The 19,273-nt window shown below is 32.5% G+C and overlaps 2 protein-coding genes and 1 pseudogene across 2 annotated transcripts; all 3 read right to left on the bottom strand.

Annotated features, from left to right (window-relative positions):
- Window positions 1-4,320: 4,320 nt before the first annotated feature.
- LOC123203415 (F-box/kelch-repeat protein At1g15670-like) lies at window positions 4,321-5,669 on the bottom strand. Its single transcript, XM_044619780.1, has one exon. It carries the CDS (start codon window positions 5,597-5,599, stop codon window positions 4,559-4,561), a length of 1,041 nt encoding a protein of 346 aa, XP_044475715.1. The 5' UTR covers window positions 5,600-5,669; the 3' UTR covers window positions 4,321-4,558.
- Window positions 5,670-12,546: 6,877 nt separating this feature from the next.
- LOC123200152 (probable polyamine transporter At3g13620) lies at window positions 12,547-14,172 on the bottom strand. Its single transcript, XM_044615296.1, has one exon. The coding sequence runs from the start codon at window positions 14,128-14,130 to the stop codon at window positions 12,736-12,738; it is 1,395 nt and encodes a 464-aa protein (XP_044471231.1). The 5' UTR covers window positions 14,131-14,172; the 3' UTR covers window positions 12,547-12,735.
- Window positions 14,173-16,319: 2,147 nt separating this feature from the next.
- LOC123208604 lies at window positions 16,320-17,686 on the bottom strand (annotated as a pseudogene).
- Between the last annotated feature and the right edge of the window lie 1,587 nt (window positions 17,687-19,273).

Genomic DNA, 19,273 nt, shown 5'->3' with positions numbered 1-19,273 from the left:
CAAAGTAATTATGTTTACAAAGAAGATACACATATACATTATCAAAATACCATGGAAATAGGAAATAGGTATCTGAAATGTGTAAAGAAGCAAAGTCAAGTCATACTAAACCGTCTTAACAAAATTTTCAAGCAAAGTATGATAACTTCCCCTGCATCCCTTCATAAGGGAAACAAATATTGTTTCCATGCAGCTCTTCCCTGTTGTATGAGTTAAAGTGAATTCAAGCTATCAACCCACCACATATACTTGAATCTAACATTTGTCATCTTTCTTTCTAATTAAAACAAAAGTGTAACAATTAAGACCAACGTCGTTACATCCTCAAGCATTGTGCCCTTTTTGGACATTTTTTTACTTCAATAAAGCCTACAATTGGTTTATTTTGAGAGGTTTAGGCTTGGGAGGAAAACACTATCTCTTATCTTGTTACTATGTGCATTGTTTTTATATTTAGGTGGTTGTCCTATCCCCAACCCTATAACCCATGCAAACTTGTGTAGGAAATCTAAGCATTCTCCCACCTACTCTAAATCACAACTCATTATTCAATTCATTAATTTTCACCTCCTTTATAACAATATTATGATATAATTTAGAAGAGAATTGAATAGATCTAATATCTTGAATTTACTAAAAACACGTATTTCTGAATAGATTTGACCTACTCTTGATTAAAACATTTTTTATAGTATCATTTTTTTTCTAATTAAAACAAAAGTGTCTAAAATGACAATTAAGACCAACTTCATTACATCCTCGAGTAATGTGCCCTTCTTGAACTTCTTTTTTTTTTGTCACCTCAATAAGGCCTACAATTGGTTGATTTTGAGAGGTTTAGGCTTGGGAGGAAAACATTATCTCTCCTCTTGTTACTATGTGCATTGTTTTTAAATTTAGGTGGTTGTTCAATTCCCAACCCTATAACCTATGCAAACTTGTGCAGGAAATCTAAGCATTCTCCTACCTACTCTAAATCACAACTCATTATTCAATTCTTCCATTTTCACCTCCTTTATAAGACTATTATGTTATAATTTAAATAAGAATTGAATAGGTTTAATACCTTGAACTTATCAAAAACATATATTTCTGAATAGATTTACCTACTTTTAATCAAAACCAAGGGTGGACCTGAGCCTCTTAAGGGTAAACCCAAACCCACTTATAAACTAAGAAAAGTTTGATCAAAATTGTTGAGGCCCACCCTCAAATAGGAGAGAATTGAAGATGCCCTAGTCCATTCTTAATTATAAAGAAGTTTGGAAAAAAATTTTAAAAATATATTACTAGTCACACCCTCATTTGGGTTAAAAACTAGAATTAAGGGGTATACTTGGTGCAAAATAAAACTCTACACCTAGTGTAGAATTGAATTAATCCTTCACTCAAACACCACATTAATAACTCAAAGCTCATATCAATCAAAATCAAGAAAGTTGATTTCATAAATTGGATTTCTTTCTCGGGAGAAGGACTATTTCCCACCTAACTTTTGATGCATTTTCAAAATGCCACCCACGACAGATGAAAATCCACTTTTTCCACCCATGAGCAAACTGCCGTCTAATTTTTTAGTTAGGAATAGGGGCAAAATCGTCATTTGCTTTTAAAACCTTAAAACTTTAAAATTTTACCGTTTTCCCCCTCCAGGTTTTAAAAACTAATAACTAACCCATCCTCAAAGTTTGAAAAGTTTAGATTTCACCCCTGGCGTTTGCTTCCTTCTCCGGCCACCACCGACGACCGATGCAATTGACCGATCTCTCATCTCCGACTACAAAGGACGACCCTTCGTCACCCAGATCTGGATGACGAAGCATCGTCCAGATCTGGAAGAACAGACGAAGGAAGACGCTTCGTTGTCCTTCGTCGTCGCGTCGTCCAGACGCGACGAGCAACGAAGAGAGAAGAAGAGAGACCTTCGTCAAGCGATCTCCCAGATCTGGACGACGAGCGATGAGGAGATCTCTGTCTCTTCGTCACACCGTGCGACGAGGAGATGAAGATCTCTTCGTCGCACCACCGCCGTCGCACCAGGAGAAGGAGGAGGCCGGTGACGACGCCAGAGAAGACGTCTGGAGATGAAGTTGAAGAATGGGGGTGAAATGCTAGTTTTGAAAGTTATGGGGGCGGCTGTATTTTGAAAAATATGAAAACCCTAGGTTTGGGGGTGAAAATGTTAGTTTTTAAAGTTTAAAAACTTTAGGAAGGTGAAAATGTTAGTTTCTAAAACCTAAGGGGGGTGAATGGTAAAACCCTCACATCAATTTTGGGAGATTAAATTGAGGGGTATTTTTGTCATTTCATCTAACAAGGGTAAAATAGATATTTTACCCTTATGCAAACAGATATCATCCATTTTAACAGCTCATGAGTGGGAAAAGTGGATTTTCATCTGCCATAGGTAACATTTTGAAAATGCATCAAAAGTTAGGTGGGAAATAGTCTTTCTCCCTTATTAAAAAACAACAATAACAACAACACACCATATTCAACAAAAAAAAAAATTATATGAAGAAACAAATTAAAAAGTTGGTCGAATCATGTCTAAACAAAGGATTTGTGTTTAATCTTGTCTAAACAAAGGATTTATCTAACTGCATTTAAAAAAATTGGTCAAATGGAGTTCAAATAAACAAAACACATATTGGCTGAATTTGGCTAAACCTTTATTCAAACTAGAATTCATGTTATAGATATATTATAGATTCATGGCCAAACCCAACCTTAATGCCCTTTTTTCACTGGGTTTCTTCCAATCAAAAGAAATAAATTAAATATGTTGTTTAGGCAGAATTTGACCTAACTTTTTTAGTACAACCGGATGAAACTTTGTGATTTGTCCAACCTTCTTCTCCTCCTAACATTGCTATTAAACTGTAAACGAAGCCTGTTATTTTTGGCAAAATCCCTGGTTTTCAGCCAAAAAATGCAAGCTTTATTTATAGTTTAATAACAAAATTTCACTTCTATTTCAACACAGATTCACCCAATAACATAATATTCAAGTACTGTATTAAATCTTAACCAAAGCATATCAATCGAAAACCCTTGACTGAGTAGAGTTCTGATTGAAGATAAAAGGAAGGTGGAGCATGTCGAACACAGATTTAGTTGACAAAGTTGAATTAATGATGAAGAAAAGATTGAGAAATAAAGATGAGTTCCTATTAGAAATACACTTAAAGAGAGAGTGTATAAGATTTTATTTAAGAGTAATGTTATGTATATATACTTTTGAATATACAATTGAATTGAATTTAAAATCATTCAGTCATATGATAACATATAATTTATGTATCTAATTATATATTAAAAAATATATATCATAACTTTCTTGTTTATTTAAACGCCAAAAGACTTATTCCCACTTAAGATATGGTGAAAACTCAAATTCATATTCATTAATTTTTAAAAACCTTAATACCCACTATTCTATATAAATTTACTATTAGAGTTAAGGGTAAAAATGTCATTTGATTAAAATTATTAAAAAAACTAAAAATTTATCATATTTTTCCCATAGATTTAAAAACTAACAATTTTTTTATCTAAAGTTTGAAAAGTGATAATTTTCCCTCTAAGAATTTTATTTTTTTCATTTTCTTCTCTAGTGATCGTTCTTTGGCTAACCTCTCATATTAGCATGTCTTTCAATCTATTGAAAAAAGACAAATCGTCGATTAAGGAGATCAGCTAAAGTTTGTGTGATGTACAAATTTATGTATCACACAAATATGTGCATCGATTGATATATGTGAATTAATTAACGTACAAATTAGTTGGACATAGATATCTTTTGGCCTTATTTAAAATTAAAGGTTTTTATTTTTCAAGTAAAGTCGACATTAGAGAGGTGCTGAAAGGAAAAAAAAAAAGTTAAAAATATCAAATTTTTATTCAATTTAGCAAAAAATACCCTCAAATATAAATCCAAATATTTTCAATCAGGTTATCATCAATAACATCGCAATCAAATTAGAGTGCTTTTACCCTCCAAGACAATAAATTAATATTTCACAGAAAGGCCGCGACATGAAAAGGCCTTCGGATAAGAATGGACCCAAAGTAAGAAAAAGGAAAACAATATTCCACATTTTCTTCTACATGTCTTCGTTCCTTATCTCCTCCTGCCTACACTTCCATCTTATCTTATTATTGGTTTCTTTACAAAGAGTAAAGATTCATATGCTTTATTTGTGATTTTGTTCCTTTCTAATTTCAAATGCTTGGCTTTTATAATAATAATAATAATGTTTAATTATTATTATTGGAAAATACTAGGTTTTGTTAGGATCAAGTGTAAACAAAAAAGCAGAAGCAAAAGAAAATTTTCAAGCTTCAATTATGCAAATCATGTTACATTGAAACAAAAGTGAGCAGCCCAAGTACAAATTTCTATGAACAAACCTCAAACCCAAGTACCTTGCAACTCTAAATGTTCAAAATTTCAAGCAAAATTGAAACTTCTATATGATACATATTAATTGCTATGCTTCACAAATTGTAACCCAAAATTATAGCTTTACATATTGGAATCTTGATTCATCTGTGTTTAGATTTCTACACAACAACCAGATTGAACAAACCCACAATAGTCATCCCCCTCATTTATTTTCTCCAATTTAACACTTCGCCCTGGCCCCATTTCCACCATGTACAACCCATGTGGACCTCCTTGATATTCCGACCCTGTTACCAGTGCCCGATTACCCAGCATGATCCCGCATGATCCAGCCCGAACTGCCGGGTCTAACTCTGACCAATTTAGCAGGTTTCCATCTTTGCCTACTCCGACATTGGATCTTGGGCACCGACCAGGCTCCCAGACTCCTTCGACCCGCTTCCATTGACCGGACCCGATGTTGTATACATCGGCACTTCCGTCAAATGCACCTTGGTTCTCGGTTGCATACCCGCTTACCACCCAATACTCATCCCCTATCACCACTCCCTCGCACTCATCACGCTCTTGACTTAATTGGGGCAGCTCGTTCCACATGTCGAGTCTCAAGTCGTAGACCCACCCGGTTCGCAAAGCGTTCTTGTTCTCGTCGTGCCCGCCTGCCACATAGACGCGACCCGAATGAGATCCAACAGCGAAAAAGGACATTTTTATGGGCATATTCTTGCCTTTCCTCCATATCTGCAATGTGAAATCATACACAAACACATCACAAACCGGTTCATAACTCACCGGATCCCACCCACCCATGACCACGAGCTTTCCTTCGCAGCCCACTAACTGACAAAACAAGGGCAATCCATTTGGGTAATTGGGCAGCGGGTCAAGCCGGCTCCACACTCGACTCACCGGGTCAAACAAGGTAAGCCCGTAACTCAGTGATTCACGCCGTTTCCGCCCATCATCAGAAATTTTCCGAGCACTGAGAGCTTGGACCAAGCAGGCTACTTGATGGGTGTGCCCAAATTTCTTCCTGTGGTGGTAAAACTCTCTGCTGAGAAGCAACTGACGCCAGCGGCGGCAGACTGCTGAGGCGACATAGTGGGAGGCGTACGGGAGGCGAGAGAGGCAGTCGAGGCCGAGTTCTTGGGGAAGAGAGGGGATTAACTCAGTGAACTCGGAAGCTTCCATTTTGTTTAAGTAAAAGTGACAATTGAAGATTTAGTTATGTTTTTTTATTGTCTGAAAGGTCGAAGTATGCTACCACCACTTATAGAAAAGCAATCAAGACAGCAGAGACCTTAGAAGCCGCCACTTGGTTGTCAGATTCTGCCACGTCTACTTGATTTATTAATTGAAATAAAATTAATTACCATTTTATTAAGCTTTAATGATTCAGCGTAAAGACTAACTTAATTTTAATTGTGGTTTTAAATTTAATTTTCTGTTAATATAGATTAATATTATTTTAAGAGGTTGTTATCCATTAAATACCAAATCTGTTTGATATAATTTTATTGGTCACCAACATCAAAATATAATAATCACTCAAATTTGATCAAAATTATTTTTTTTCCTAAAGTTTGACCTTATAATTTGGGGGATAAATTTTGGTACAGCTGCATATATATTATTACAATGAGTTAAGGGCGGATAAGGATTGATTACGTGGCAGGTGTTCTGATCCTTAACTACACGTGGTCCGGATCGACATCAACCATGGTGACCGAAACATGGTGGATAACTGGATAAAGTATTTTTGTTGTGATTGAGACTTTGAATTTATTTATTTATGTTTTGCTTAACGAAAAAAATTTGTTTAAGATGATTCTTTTGATTATGTATAACTTTTGATATCCAAAGTTAATTACCTAATAAGAAAAATAGGAGAATGTCTGATAATTACCTAATAAGTAGGTGATTATACATAAACTTTTACTTAATCCTCATTTAATCTTTGATTTTGTTAACTTTAAATTAGTCAGTCAGAGTATATTTTGGGCTCCACGACTAAGATGACATAGATTTTACTATTCTTAAATTCTTATTCGAGAAGTTCTAAGGTTTCATGAACTCTCTCAAAACACTATGATCCAATTCAATTATCTAAGATTCTTTATGGATCCTAATCTAAGATGACCTTCTACTTTTAAGTGAAATCACTTAATTTTACTTTAACTTAATATATGTCGATTAGACTAGGTCGAGATATGAATTTGATATATTAATTATATAACTTAACTACACATTCTCTTTTCCCTATATCATTAGACCACTATATCATAGTTGTACTCTACTACGAATAAGAGTATCTTACTATGAGTGTAGTATCATACACTACAGACTATTACACTCTACTGTAGGTAATGTTACAAAAAAATTTCATGTGTTTTCTTATAACAACCCACAGGAAACATATCTAGTCTTGAGAAGGTCTCAAGTGCTAACTGAAGAGATTTGATCATGGGCAAACATGTATACATTTCTAGCCACTAACTTATCTTAAGCTCGTGATAGCTTTCACTCAAATATGCCTCTCATGCCTTACAGGTTGTCTCCCTCCCTAGGCATGTTCGGTAATATTGCGTACCATATATGTATGTACTATCCCTTAGGGCTAGGTCTTAGTTACTTAAGCTCAATACTCATAATTATGGCTTGACCCCTCACGAGCTAACTTGGTCATGACATATTGTATGGGCGTGCATACTTGAGTACATGGGTGTACACCTTTCTCCTCTTATGTAGAGGTCAGCCCCTCAAAAGCTAACTTAGCATAATTATACATAACATTGTTATATATTCATCTTTTATATGTTTATTCATAATTCAACTTTGCTAATGCTCTTTAGACAAAGAACAAAAATAATCAACTACTTACTTAGATATTGATACATCTTTTACATTCATGCCATTGTATATATATTCATACCAACATTAATGGTATGTGTACATGTTTTTATATTTATTCTTTGTAATTCATGTATAATCTTTTTTTTTTTTTAAATTATTATTGTACTTAGTCTTACTTGGGAGATAAACTCATTATATTCCCCTTTATCTAGGTGTCTTTTTCTTTTCAATTAATAAAATTTTTCTCATACCGTTGATGTTTGCCAAAAAAATTAATAAGTTCTTATTTACGAAGTAATTGAAAATTATTTATTATAAACTGGGTGGATGAGTGGGTTGAATTCTATTTGAGTTCCTAAATAAGGCCTAACTAAAGATTAGTTCGAATATAAAAGTTTTGTTTTGCAACTTATTTATATATGATTACAATATTCCTGTTAAAAATTTGGTTGACTTGGTTGACTTACAAATCTTAGAATATAATATATAATTAGTGGTTCAAACTTTGAATATTATACATTAGTAGTTCAAACTTGCTTAACCTATCAGTTAGTGAAAAACAAAGTAAACTTGAGATTCTTTACCTTTCTAATTTAAACTTGTTCATCCTTTAATCGATTAACTAATCTAAGGTTCTTAGATTTAAATTATATGAATTTAAAACTAATACATTTAGATGTTATATCCTCTCTTCAAAAGTTAGAGATTTATTATGTTAATTTTTTTTTTTGTTAAATAGGAATTTGAAATGGTAGTAATGCTAAAATCATCCAACTTAAGCTTAATACTAGTTTATAGTCCATTTACCTATAAATCTTTTTTTATTAAATATTTGAGTTGGGTGTTGTACACAAAAAATATGAAGACCTCATGGATTAACATTTTAATGATTTATGGCGGTCTTAAAGGTTTGCTCAATTGAGACTAGTTTAGTATCGAGTAATAGTCATTATATAACTGAGTTATTTTAAATTTAAAATAAAATATTTAATTAAATCACTTAATTATATAATAACACATTAACGTATTTGTTCTGATTAATACATGTACTATAACTCAAACTTGAATGTGATGCCATGCATTTGGAGTAATGATGTTTTAATTCATGTCTTAAGCTTATTGCAACAATCTCCACATTATAATATATAGAATTTTATAGATTTTATATGTGTTCAAATGGAATTTGACACTAATTTGTTAGGATTTCTGTCATACTCCTTTTTTCTAAGCTCAACTGTGTCAAAATTTTGTTTTACCATAAATTTCAAGAGAAATAAAATTTGTATTCACTCATAGTCTATAATTAGTGGAATGCAATTGTAATATTTATAAAAAAATCCCACGTTGACAAAGTATTAGAGAAATATCAGATATGTATGAATATTTCATATTATTAGACAATGATAAGAGATGACTGATTAAATAACAAATAAACTCTTATACTGTCAAGATATATTTTGGGTTGTAAAGCTTAAAAGAAAAAATCATGATAAATTATCTACTCAAAACAGATAATATCTTGACAATAAATTAATTTATTGGATTGGATATTACAAGTGATAGTAAAACTACTTCACTTGTCCAAGACAAATTTAACTTACGGCTGACAGGAAGAAGAAGTGCTTGTAATGAGTTTTTTAAAATTTAATAGACCTTAAGGTGATAAATACAAAGTATAAGGGCAATGAAGAAGTTTCCCATTTCTAATAAAGATGAATTATAATTTTCCTTTTTTTTTTTTTTTTTAACTAATAAAAATGATTCAACATATTTTCATTGTAAGAAATCAGATTTCCAGTCAAATGTCTTACTAATGGCTATCAAAAAATTGAAGAGAATGACTCCTTATTTTCCTTAGGTAACGGTGGATTTGATTATCTGATAATCAGATCGAGTGAGTTGATTTTGAACTGAAAATATTTTAACTCAAACTTAGCTCGATTTAAACCTTTTTGATGTGCCAACTTTGTTGCATTGAAAAATCGGTTTATCAATAATTAACCTTCTTCTTTAACAATTCTTTTTTTTTTTAATGATTTTTTTTTTTATCTGAGTATTGTTCATATTATTTCAGTGATTCCTCATTATTTTTGATGATTTGAATAAATTAAACTCGATATTAAGATAACCATTTTAAATTTTAGCTGAATTCAAATTATAACTCGTTTAAATTTAATTTAACTTAAATTCATCATTTTTTTAAAGTTTTGTGATTATTAATATGCACATGGTACAGCTGGTAGGCTGGTATCCTGTCACTTTTGGGTGAAATGTAGAATGATTGAAGCATTTTAGTAACTATATGGATTTCAACTTTAAAAGGCCATCTAACCACATACATTTATTATATCGGATTATTTACAGCATCACTACATCAGGGTAACGATATCTTCAATGTTACGGTAAAATTTTGTGTATTTATAATAACTATTAATTTAAATATTAATGATAAATTATTATTTTATGAAAATAAATTATTTTAAATTAAAAATAAAATAATATTTAATTACATAATAATACACTATCATTAATAATAAATTCATACAGAATTGCTCTCTGACCTCTATTTTTATAAGTATATTGTTCAATATTATAAGTTGGCATTTTAATATGATGTACAAGTAAATTGTTTTTATTGTTATTGTTATTATTATTATTATTATTGGAGGTGGATTAAAACCAAATTAAATAAAAAAACAAATTTTGGAGCTCAGACTCAACTGGTAAATTGTAATGTCGAAGAAGGAAAAAAGTTGTCCGAAAAAAAAAATCGCTTAAAATATACTTAATCCCATATGAAAAATATATAATAATTCAATATGTACAAATGGTGGATACTAAAATAAGAACGATAATACGTTGTTATGTGATTGAGTATTATTTTATTTTTATTTCAAAATTATTCAATTAAATAATAATATATAATTATTAATATTCAGGTTGTATCCATCATTTATGCATGAAGTACTTATGGACAAAAAATACAACTTTGTAAAGTTGTGCCTGGAGTGTGGCAACAAAAAACCAAGCGAACATGCATTCAGTTAAGGATATTTTCTAATTGACTTAAATGGATTCTAAGTCACTGTCTTACGATGTTGAGACATTTGCACTACAAAATAACTATGGATATTTGAGTAATATTATATGTATAAATACTTTTTATTAATTCATACATACAAATTTATAATATGATACATGCATATGATTAAGTAATAGAATTGTTTATCTGTTATCAGGTCTGTTTATATAAATAAGTAATAATAAAAGTTTGTGCATATAGTTTTATTCATAGATATATAAAAGTGAATCTTAAAATGTGGAAAAAATACAATTACAGTTGGATATGAGTCGAACCAAGCTTGAACAGGATTCGGATTGTTTTCGGCTCGTTTTTTATGAGCCCAAACTCAGACTAGTGTTTGGGCTCGTTGAGCTCGTTAAACATATTTTCGTGTTCGGTTCGTTTTATAATTTTAATGTTTGACTCGCATTTTAAGCTCGAAAGCTCGGGTTCAAGCTCGTATTTCAGAAAATAAATAGTGTGATTTATTCCAAGTTAAAATTTTTTTCATTTGAGTGAACAGCTCGTGAGCCAAGCTTGGCTCGCTCAACCTTTATTTAGGTTTGAGTTTGTATTCGTTTTTTGCTTAAAATCCAAGCTCGCGTTCGTATTTGGGTTCCTTTAAGGGAAGCTTAGCTCGGACTCATTCGAGCAAAGCTCATTTCAAGTCCAAATAAACTCGCTTCGAATCTAACCCTAGATACAATAATTAGTTCTCCATGTTCTTGTATTTATTCAATTCCTCTGCATTTGTTTGAAGGCATCCTTGGAAGCTTTAGCATTGCCCATCATTGATTCTTTAGCTTTCTGAGCGGTACGTGTCCTTGGCTGATCACCATGCTCTGCGCACTGTTTGTTTTGCCTTCTCAGAGATATCTTGTGCTGTTTCAGGTACCTTTCCAGCCATCTCCTTTGCATTTTGATTCATCTACACAGAATTTTCCCCAAATACATGCTCACAAATTTTGGGAAATTTTCTATTTAATTCAAGTTGCATTGAGTTCTATATATAGGCTTTTGTGCATTGAGAGAATTCATCAATGCTGACGAGTGCCAGAAATCAAATGCCTCCCAAAGTGGGTACACATATTGTTGATGTGAAAAATCCCACACTTAATAGAACTTTAGGTTTTTAAATTAATATAAACTTATTTTCTTCTTCTCTCTTACAAGATGTCTTTTAAGGATTAAGTCGTAAATCCTACAAAAGTTAAAGTAGATAATATATTTCCATTTTAAGTAATCTATTATATATAAATTGAGACAACATCGATAGTGACACTAACTATGAAAGTGACATAAGATATTCTCTCAAAGCCCCTCCACTAAAACATTATGATATGAATTGTGTTACCCTCCGTGAAGATGATGTCAAGCATTCTCCTCAAACCCCTTGACTAGGAGATTGTAACACCAACAGGTGTATTATCTATGAGATGTGATACCGTCTGTGAAAAGTAGCACCGTCTGTGACGACGATGTCAGGTGATCTCTCCAAACTGCTCGATTATGAAATTATATTAATACCAAAAATCTCGCTTGGAACACGTTTTTAACATGCTTTAAAAGTAAAAATGATCTTATAACAAGGACATAACCGAGCACCGTTGGGAGAAGAGAAAGATTGAACCATTCAATAAATTTTCAAGTTGAATTACATGCTTTCCTTCTTCATACAATTCATTTTTCTGTGCTCAAACTTCTTTTTGCCATTTATCTATTCTTTCTTCTTTTTGTGCTTTTCTTAATTATTCTTATTATTTCTCAACACACCACAATTATTTCTTTCTTTAACATTTATGGGTAAGATTACCATGCAATAAATCTGAGTTAAATTTATAACTAAATGTGAAATTGTTCAATTCTTTTTTTTTTTTTTCTCATTTTTCATTCCTCAAGTTTCCATTATATCGTTCTGATTCTCCTGTAATGTGGGCAGTGTTACGTAGTTCCACTAAAATATTCTTTTAAGCCTTAATTATAAGTTTTCAAATATAGAATATTTATAAACTTCAAGGTACTAAAATGGACATTTAATCCACTCCATTTTCAACCCCCCCAAAAAAAAAAAAACCCTAAATTTCTGTCTTAACCATTGGCTGTTGATATATATGTTGAATGAAATATATTTTGTTTCTTATTTCTCAATTTGTCATGGAAATTCTATTGATCGGAAATTTAAAATATTATAGGTAGAATTTGAAGAGGAAATAGGAGGATGTTGAAGAAATACAATTAAATTTATGGCTTTTAAAGATTCATTTGCTTCTGCAATATGGGCCATCACATTGGGCCTAACATTAACAACTCCATAGAACCCAAACATAATGGGCTGGTATGACCAATTGTGGATAATGTCCGGTTCGGTTGACCCGACCCACTTCAAATATTCATACTGATCTTAATTGAGCTAATCGAACTCATCAGCCAATTTTTCCTCAACATTCTTGAATGCAAGCCACATTCTTGATTTACAGAGCTTCATGGAGAAGTACCAAAGAACCCCAAAAACGGTGAGCAATGCACTCACCAAATACACAGTTTTAGTAGCCACAACCATAACGTAAACCAAAAACCCAGATGGAACAATGCACAGAACAATCAAGCCAGGCGGCCCCAGTGGTACTCTAAATGGCCTCTCAATTTCAGGCAATTTCCTCCTAAGCCATAAAAATGATGCAAATTCTAGCAACATGCCTAAACTATACAAGAAATTTACGCATGAAATTATGTTTGAAAAGTTCAGGTAAGACACTGCAAGAGCTATCAATGTTGAAAGCAAAATTCCAGGCCATGGTGTCCCAAAATGTGTTGATCTAACCTCAAAAACTTGTGGCAAAATCCCTAAATTTGCCATGCCTAGAATTTGGTATGCACAACTACTTAATTGAGCTTCATAAAGCCCAATAATTGACAAACAAGCCCCTATTTCGACAAAAAATTTTAACCATTTTCCTGAAATGATTTCTGCCACATCGGCAAAATACCCATCAACCCAATTTTCTTGGTTTAAAGGTATGGCGCCAGTGGCTGCAAGCAGAGGTATCAAATAGGCCAAACAGGTAAGCAACCCAGCTGAGAAAAGCGCTTTTGGGAAAGTGCTTTGTGGGTGCTCAACTTCACCGGCTAAAGTACTAGCATTGTCCCAGAAATTCAAGTTCCAAAAAAGGGTATTGAAGAACAATCTCCAATCTTTTTTAACCCCCTTTTGGCCTAAACTGATCCATCTTGAAGGCTCAATTTTGGGAATTGCAACAATGGTTAAAATAACAAATGGTAAAAGTGAAAGAACTCCTAGAGTCACAGCAGTGTAACCCACTATTGCCAAGCCTGTGTAATTAACAAAAGATAAAACACAAGTAGATAAAAAGACTGCAAAATAATGAGGAAATCCTGAAGAAATAACCGGAATAACTAACTTGAGATAGTCTATGCAAAGAACTGGATACGAGGCCAAGTTGATGACCCCGCTGAGGAATTTCCAGGACCCCATGAGGGAACCCCAGAAGGGGCCGAAGGCCCGATGAGCCCAAATGACATAGCCTCCATTTCCAGGGAAAGTTGTGGCAAGTTCAGCAGTTACAAGGGCCTCAGGCATGCTCCAAATGAAGGGGAAAATAAGGAAACCCAAGATGGCGAAGAGGGGACCGGCAGCCCCCACCGCTTGCTCCTCGCCATAGGGGCCGCCGGCGACCTCAAAGAAGATGAGGAAGACGAGAGGAAGGAGGTGTAGTTTCTTCGGGGTTGCTGGTTGTTGGTTTTGTTCAAGAAGATGAGTTAGTTGGGAGGTTGCTTGTTGCATCATTTTAATTTGTTTTGGTCGTGAGTTTGAGCGTCCGTTGGATCTTTTGTATTGATATTTTATTGCCGAGATGTTTGACAGATCTTGTTGAATGTCAAACTACCAATTCTTACCCAAACTTTGATGAAATGACATTTTATACATTAAAAATTTGAAAAGTCCTGTTTATCAATTTTGTTAGTGTAAGACATAGGAGTTTACACTAAATTAATACTTTGCCATTTTTCGCGAAATTATAAAATTATCCTTAATATTTAATATAAACATCAAATATCAATTTGTATTTTTTTATTAAAAGATACTTTACACTAATTTTAAATATAAATTATATTTATAATATATATTAATTTTCAGTTTTTTTCATTTTTTATTATTTTTCCCTTTCATATTTCTTCTTCTTCTCACCCACTGCCTCATCTTTACCACCACCATCAACACATTTTCACTGCCACACAAGAAGAAACAAAAAACTCTAACTATAGCAAATGGAATAAGCAAACTTACACTTAAATACACTAATTCAAATCAGTTTCTGCATTTGTTCTCCTCCATAGTATAAGATTAACTGTATTTTATTGAAGTACACTAATAGTGCAGCAGTTCCAACCATCTTAGCCGGAGTATTATAGTAAATAGAAGCTTGTATTCTTTTATGGTCATAGTTTGGGACTGTAGTGCATTTGATGTAGAAAATAAACCATTCATCTGAAATGTTCAACTAATGAACTTCTCAACACAAGACTACCGACAAAAGTAATATTCGATGCAGCAACATCATTGATTGGGATTTCTTTTGGGAGTATCTGCAATGAGGAATCCAGCTTGGTTGTTCATTCTCTAGTTTTCTTGGAAATAGCAATCTCAACAGCATATCGTCTTGGCCTTTCGAATGCTTCAACCGCCCTTGAATAACAGGAGGCCATTTTAGTAAAGGGAATGTGCTAAGCATAAGAATCTAAAATTTAAGTGTTAAAAAAGTATTGTATAAGATCTAACACTATTGACATATAGGACTGCAATCAGTAGACTTTGCCAATGTGTTCTTGGAGTGAGTGGATAGAGTTGACGGCGAGTCAAAGGGTTGTATAGTAAATTTCGATAGAGTTGTCAATGATGGCAACAACTACGAGAGATTTGTGAGACTCGAAAGGGGGAGAAAGAATTAAAAAAAATGGGAAGAAGAGGAAAGAAAGAAAAATAAGGGGGGTGAGGAGAATTATTTTTGAAAAATGAAGTAAATTTGTCTTTATAACCTTTATAGTTATAATAGATGTTAGTGTTATAAACAGCCCAATAAATAGTATCCGCTTTGGGCTTCAGACCCTCACGGTTTTGTTCTTAAAATACGTCCGTTGAGTTAAGGGCTTCTGACCCCTGCCTATATACACGCTCAGTGGACTGTACGAGAGCGATGTGAGACTTCAAGTCACAACAGTTAGAACATTTTAGAATTTTAAAGAATTTAGATAAAATAACTTTTCCGTCCTTTTCAATGAGCGATTTTCTTGAACGACAATTAAATGATAGGTTGAAAAATGAAAATTTCAAATATAAAGATGCAAAAATTGCTTTCATCAAAGTTTGGGTAGGACATAGTCATTCCGCCTTTTGTTGAATGGTAGAAGAATAACTTCCGTGTAGAACTTAGCAATGCAAAAACTTCCGTGAAGAGATTGTAAAAGGGCAATCTTATACATTCCCTTTTTTTTATATAAATTTTTATATATTTATATATATTATTATATAATTAAATATAATTTTATTTTAAATTTAAAATTATTTAATTATATGATAATACATATAAATATATATATATATATTTGTATACTAAAAATTTTATTGATCAAGAAATTAACACTTTAAGTTGTAGAGTCATTAATACTTTATACAATTTCAATACTTCGTCAATCAAAATCATATGGACAAGTACATGATAAATGCTAAGGTAACCTCCTAATTGATGTTAATTAATACTAATTAAATCAAAATTTCAAATAAGTAAGTTGAATTGTCCATGACTCATCCAAAATTAGGAATAGAAAATATCTTTGGAAAATAATATTATTCCAAAATTAGGGAAAAAAAAAACCAACAATAATATTCCAATGCTCTGCATGTGTGTGACTTTCAAACATGGCTAATATAATTACTAAACTTCTTCACAAGTTCTTTTTTAATGAGAATGCCAGAAATCACTCTTCAACTTCAGCTACTCCATCACCATTATTGAACTTGAGCACATTCTTTGACTTCAGAAACTTCATCAAACCACTCACCAAATACAGAGTCTTTGTTGCAATTGCAAAAATCAAAACCCGCATGGAATTATACTCAAAACCACCAATGCCGGCAGCCTCATTGGCACTCTGAAGGGCCTATGCAACTGCGGCAACTTCCTCCTCAGCCATAAAAATGAGGCAAATTCTAGCAACATCCCTAAACTGTACAAAACATTGGCTGATGAAATTATGTCAGTGAACTTCAAGTATGAGACCCCAAGTGCAATCAGTGTTGACATCAAAATTCCCAACCATGGAGTGTCAAACCGCTTTGATCTTAAAGCAAAGAATTTTGGTAAAGACCCCAAATCCGCCATGCCCAAAAGCTGATATGCACAGCTGCTTAATTGAGCCTCAAACAGCCCAATTGTGGACAGCAGTGCCCCGACTTTGATCCAATATTTTAGCCATTTTCCTGCGATTATTTCAGCTGCAGTGGCATGGAACCCGGTTTGCCATTCACTTTGATCTACGGAAACAGCTCCAATGACGGCAAAAAGTGGGATAAAATAGGCTAAACAAGTGAAAGTCACTGCCACTAGAAGCGCTTTAGGGAATGTTTTCTGAGGCTTATCTACTTCTCCAGCTGAAGTACTGACACTATCCCAAAAATTCAAGTTTCAAAAGAGGGTGTTGAAGAACAAGTTCCAATCTTTTTTCACCCCCTTTTGGCCCAAACTCAGCCATCTATGGGGCTGAATTTTTGGGATGGAAATCAGAGACATTAATATGAAAGGAGAAAGAGAGACAATTCCCAACAAAACAGCAACATAACCAACGATAGTTAATCCTGTGTAGTTGACAAAAGATAGGACACAGGTTGATACCATAATTGCTATACTTCTCGGCCATCCTGATTCCAGGGCAGGGATAACATTCTTCAAGTAGTTTATGCAAAGCACTGGAAAAGATGCAATGTTTATGACTCCGCTCAGGAATTTCCAGGAACCCATCAGGGATCCAGCAAAGGGTCCGAAGGCCTGGTGATCCCATATGACAAAGCCACCGTCTCCCGGAAAGGCGGTGCAGAGCTCGGCGGTGATTAGAGCTTCAGGGACACTCCAAATGAATGGAAAGATCGGGAAGCCAAGAAGGGCCAAAAGAGGTCCAGCTGCTTCTACGGCAGGCTCTTCGCCATAAGGGCCACCAGCCACCTCAAAATAGATGAGGAAAATGAGAGGGATTAGTGTCAGTTTCTTGGATTTTGGTTTGGTTGTGTTGGCTGCGGTGGAAGTGATTGGAAGTTCATTATTTTGTGTTTCGTTTTCTACTTGTGTCATGATTTAGTGCCTGGAATGGCAAAACCATGTAAAACTCAGGTAAACTAAGATCAGGATAAATCCTACAAGAGTTAAATAAAATTAATTAAATCAGAAGTCAAGAAGAACTCAAATTCCTCTCCAACTCTTGAATGCGAATTGAAAACTGAAGAGATTATTTTGGGGGCCATGAGGGGGATGATGGTTAATTTTATTTATAAAAAAAGTGTGTATTTATATTTGCATTAAAATTTAGGCAATAAAATTAACCCTCTTCCCCCAAGTAAAATTACACTTCCTCAATTATTTTAGAGAGGAATTGATATGCGAGGGTTAATTCTTACCTAGTAAAATTGTAATTTTTTTTTTTTATTATATGTGATTTGTTTTCTTATTTAGAGTTGATATATCGTGTTTGATTCATCCATCACCAGTCTATGGATGAAAGATTTACGAAATTATTTTAATTATTCAAAATTATTCAATTATTTGAGCGATACTATTATCCTAACCATTTACTGTAACGGATTCCAATTATTTTTTTTTTGTTGTCATTCATTACAGTTTTATTCTTTATAAAATTGACAAAATAAGTTTCAAAAGTATTTACACTATTTATTTGGAATATATCTTTTGCTATTAATTTAAATTTTCTATTTCCTATTTTACATAATAAATTTAATTTTATTCTAAAATAATCAAGATAAAATGAGTTTGATAAAAATATATAAACATTAAGTTATTTTAGATATATTTTATCATATCTAAGTATTTCTAACTTTTTGATTGGCGCATTTGTAGCTATGCCATTTTTTTTTTTTTTTTGCACAACTCTATATTACTTGATTAATATTTAAAAATATTTATAGGATTGAGAAAGTATAAAATAAATAGTAAAAATAAAATTATTATTTGTTAAATGATGGGGTTTATTTTGACATATGTATATTTAAAAAATTTTAATAGATTAAATTTATAGGTAGAGTTTATAATATAAATTATGATTGCAATAACACTTTTAAAAAAAAAAATTAAAAGTAAACTTTTAGGTTTAGGCTACATAGAGAGAGGGTTTGTTTGAGAGTTGTTAATAGTCAATAATTACTGAATTAACTTATATTTCTTTCAACTAATTATAAATCGAAAATTCTTTTTCTATATAACTAGAAGGGAGAAAAAAAGCTCAACGATATTTATTTATTTATATTTTCTCTTATTTATTGAAAAGTCCAAAAGTTGAACATCAAAATTTCAAATAAGTAACACTATATGCATAAATAATATGCAAAAAGGGTAATATGTTATTATATAATTGAATATTATTTTAGCTATAATTTAAAATTATTCAATCATATGATAATATATTATTATTTATATATGAGTTTGTGTATATTATTTATGAACGTAGTTTTATTGATTCCAAAGAACAATAAACTATCAAACTCACAATATTTTGAAAGATACACTTTTTCTTTAAGATATTTTGAAACCATAATTGATTTATAATATGTACTTAATATGTACATTTATGTATATATTAAGTACTTAGTGAAAAACTTGACTGTAAAATTTTCTTTTCTTACAAAAATAACATCCAAAATATAAGAT

This window comes from Mangifera indica, chromosome 2 (genome assembly GCF_011075055.1).
Source record: "Mangifera indica cultivar Alphonso chromosome 2, CATAS_Mindica_2.1, whole genome shotgun sequence".
Taxonomy (NCBI): Eukaryota; Viridiplantae; Streptophyta; class Magnoliopsida; order Sapindales; family Anacardiaceae; genus Mangifera; species Mangifera indica.
Note: the sequence above shows the minus strand (reverse complement) of the source record. Positions and strands in the feature narration are given on the sequence as shown.

Bases quoted from the DNA above. Each gene is read 5' to 3' on its own strand.
- LOC123200152 (XM_044615296.1), bottom strand. From the start codon at position 14,130: ATGATGCAACAAGCAACCTCCCAACTAACTCATCTTCTTGAACAAAAC.
- LOC123203415 (XM_044619780.1), bottom strand. From the start codon at position 5,599: ATGGAAGCTTCCGAGTTCACTGAGTTAATCCCCTCTCTTCCCCAAGAA.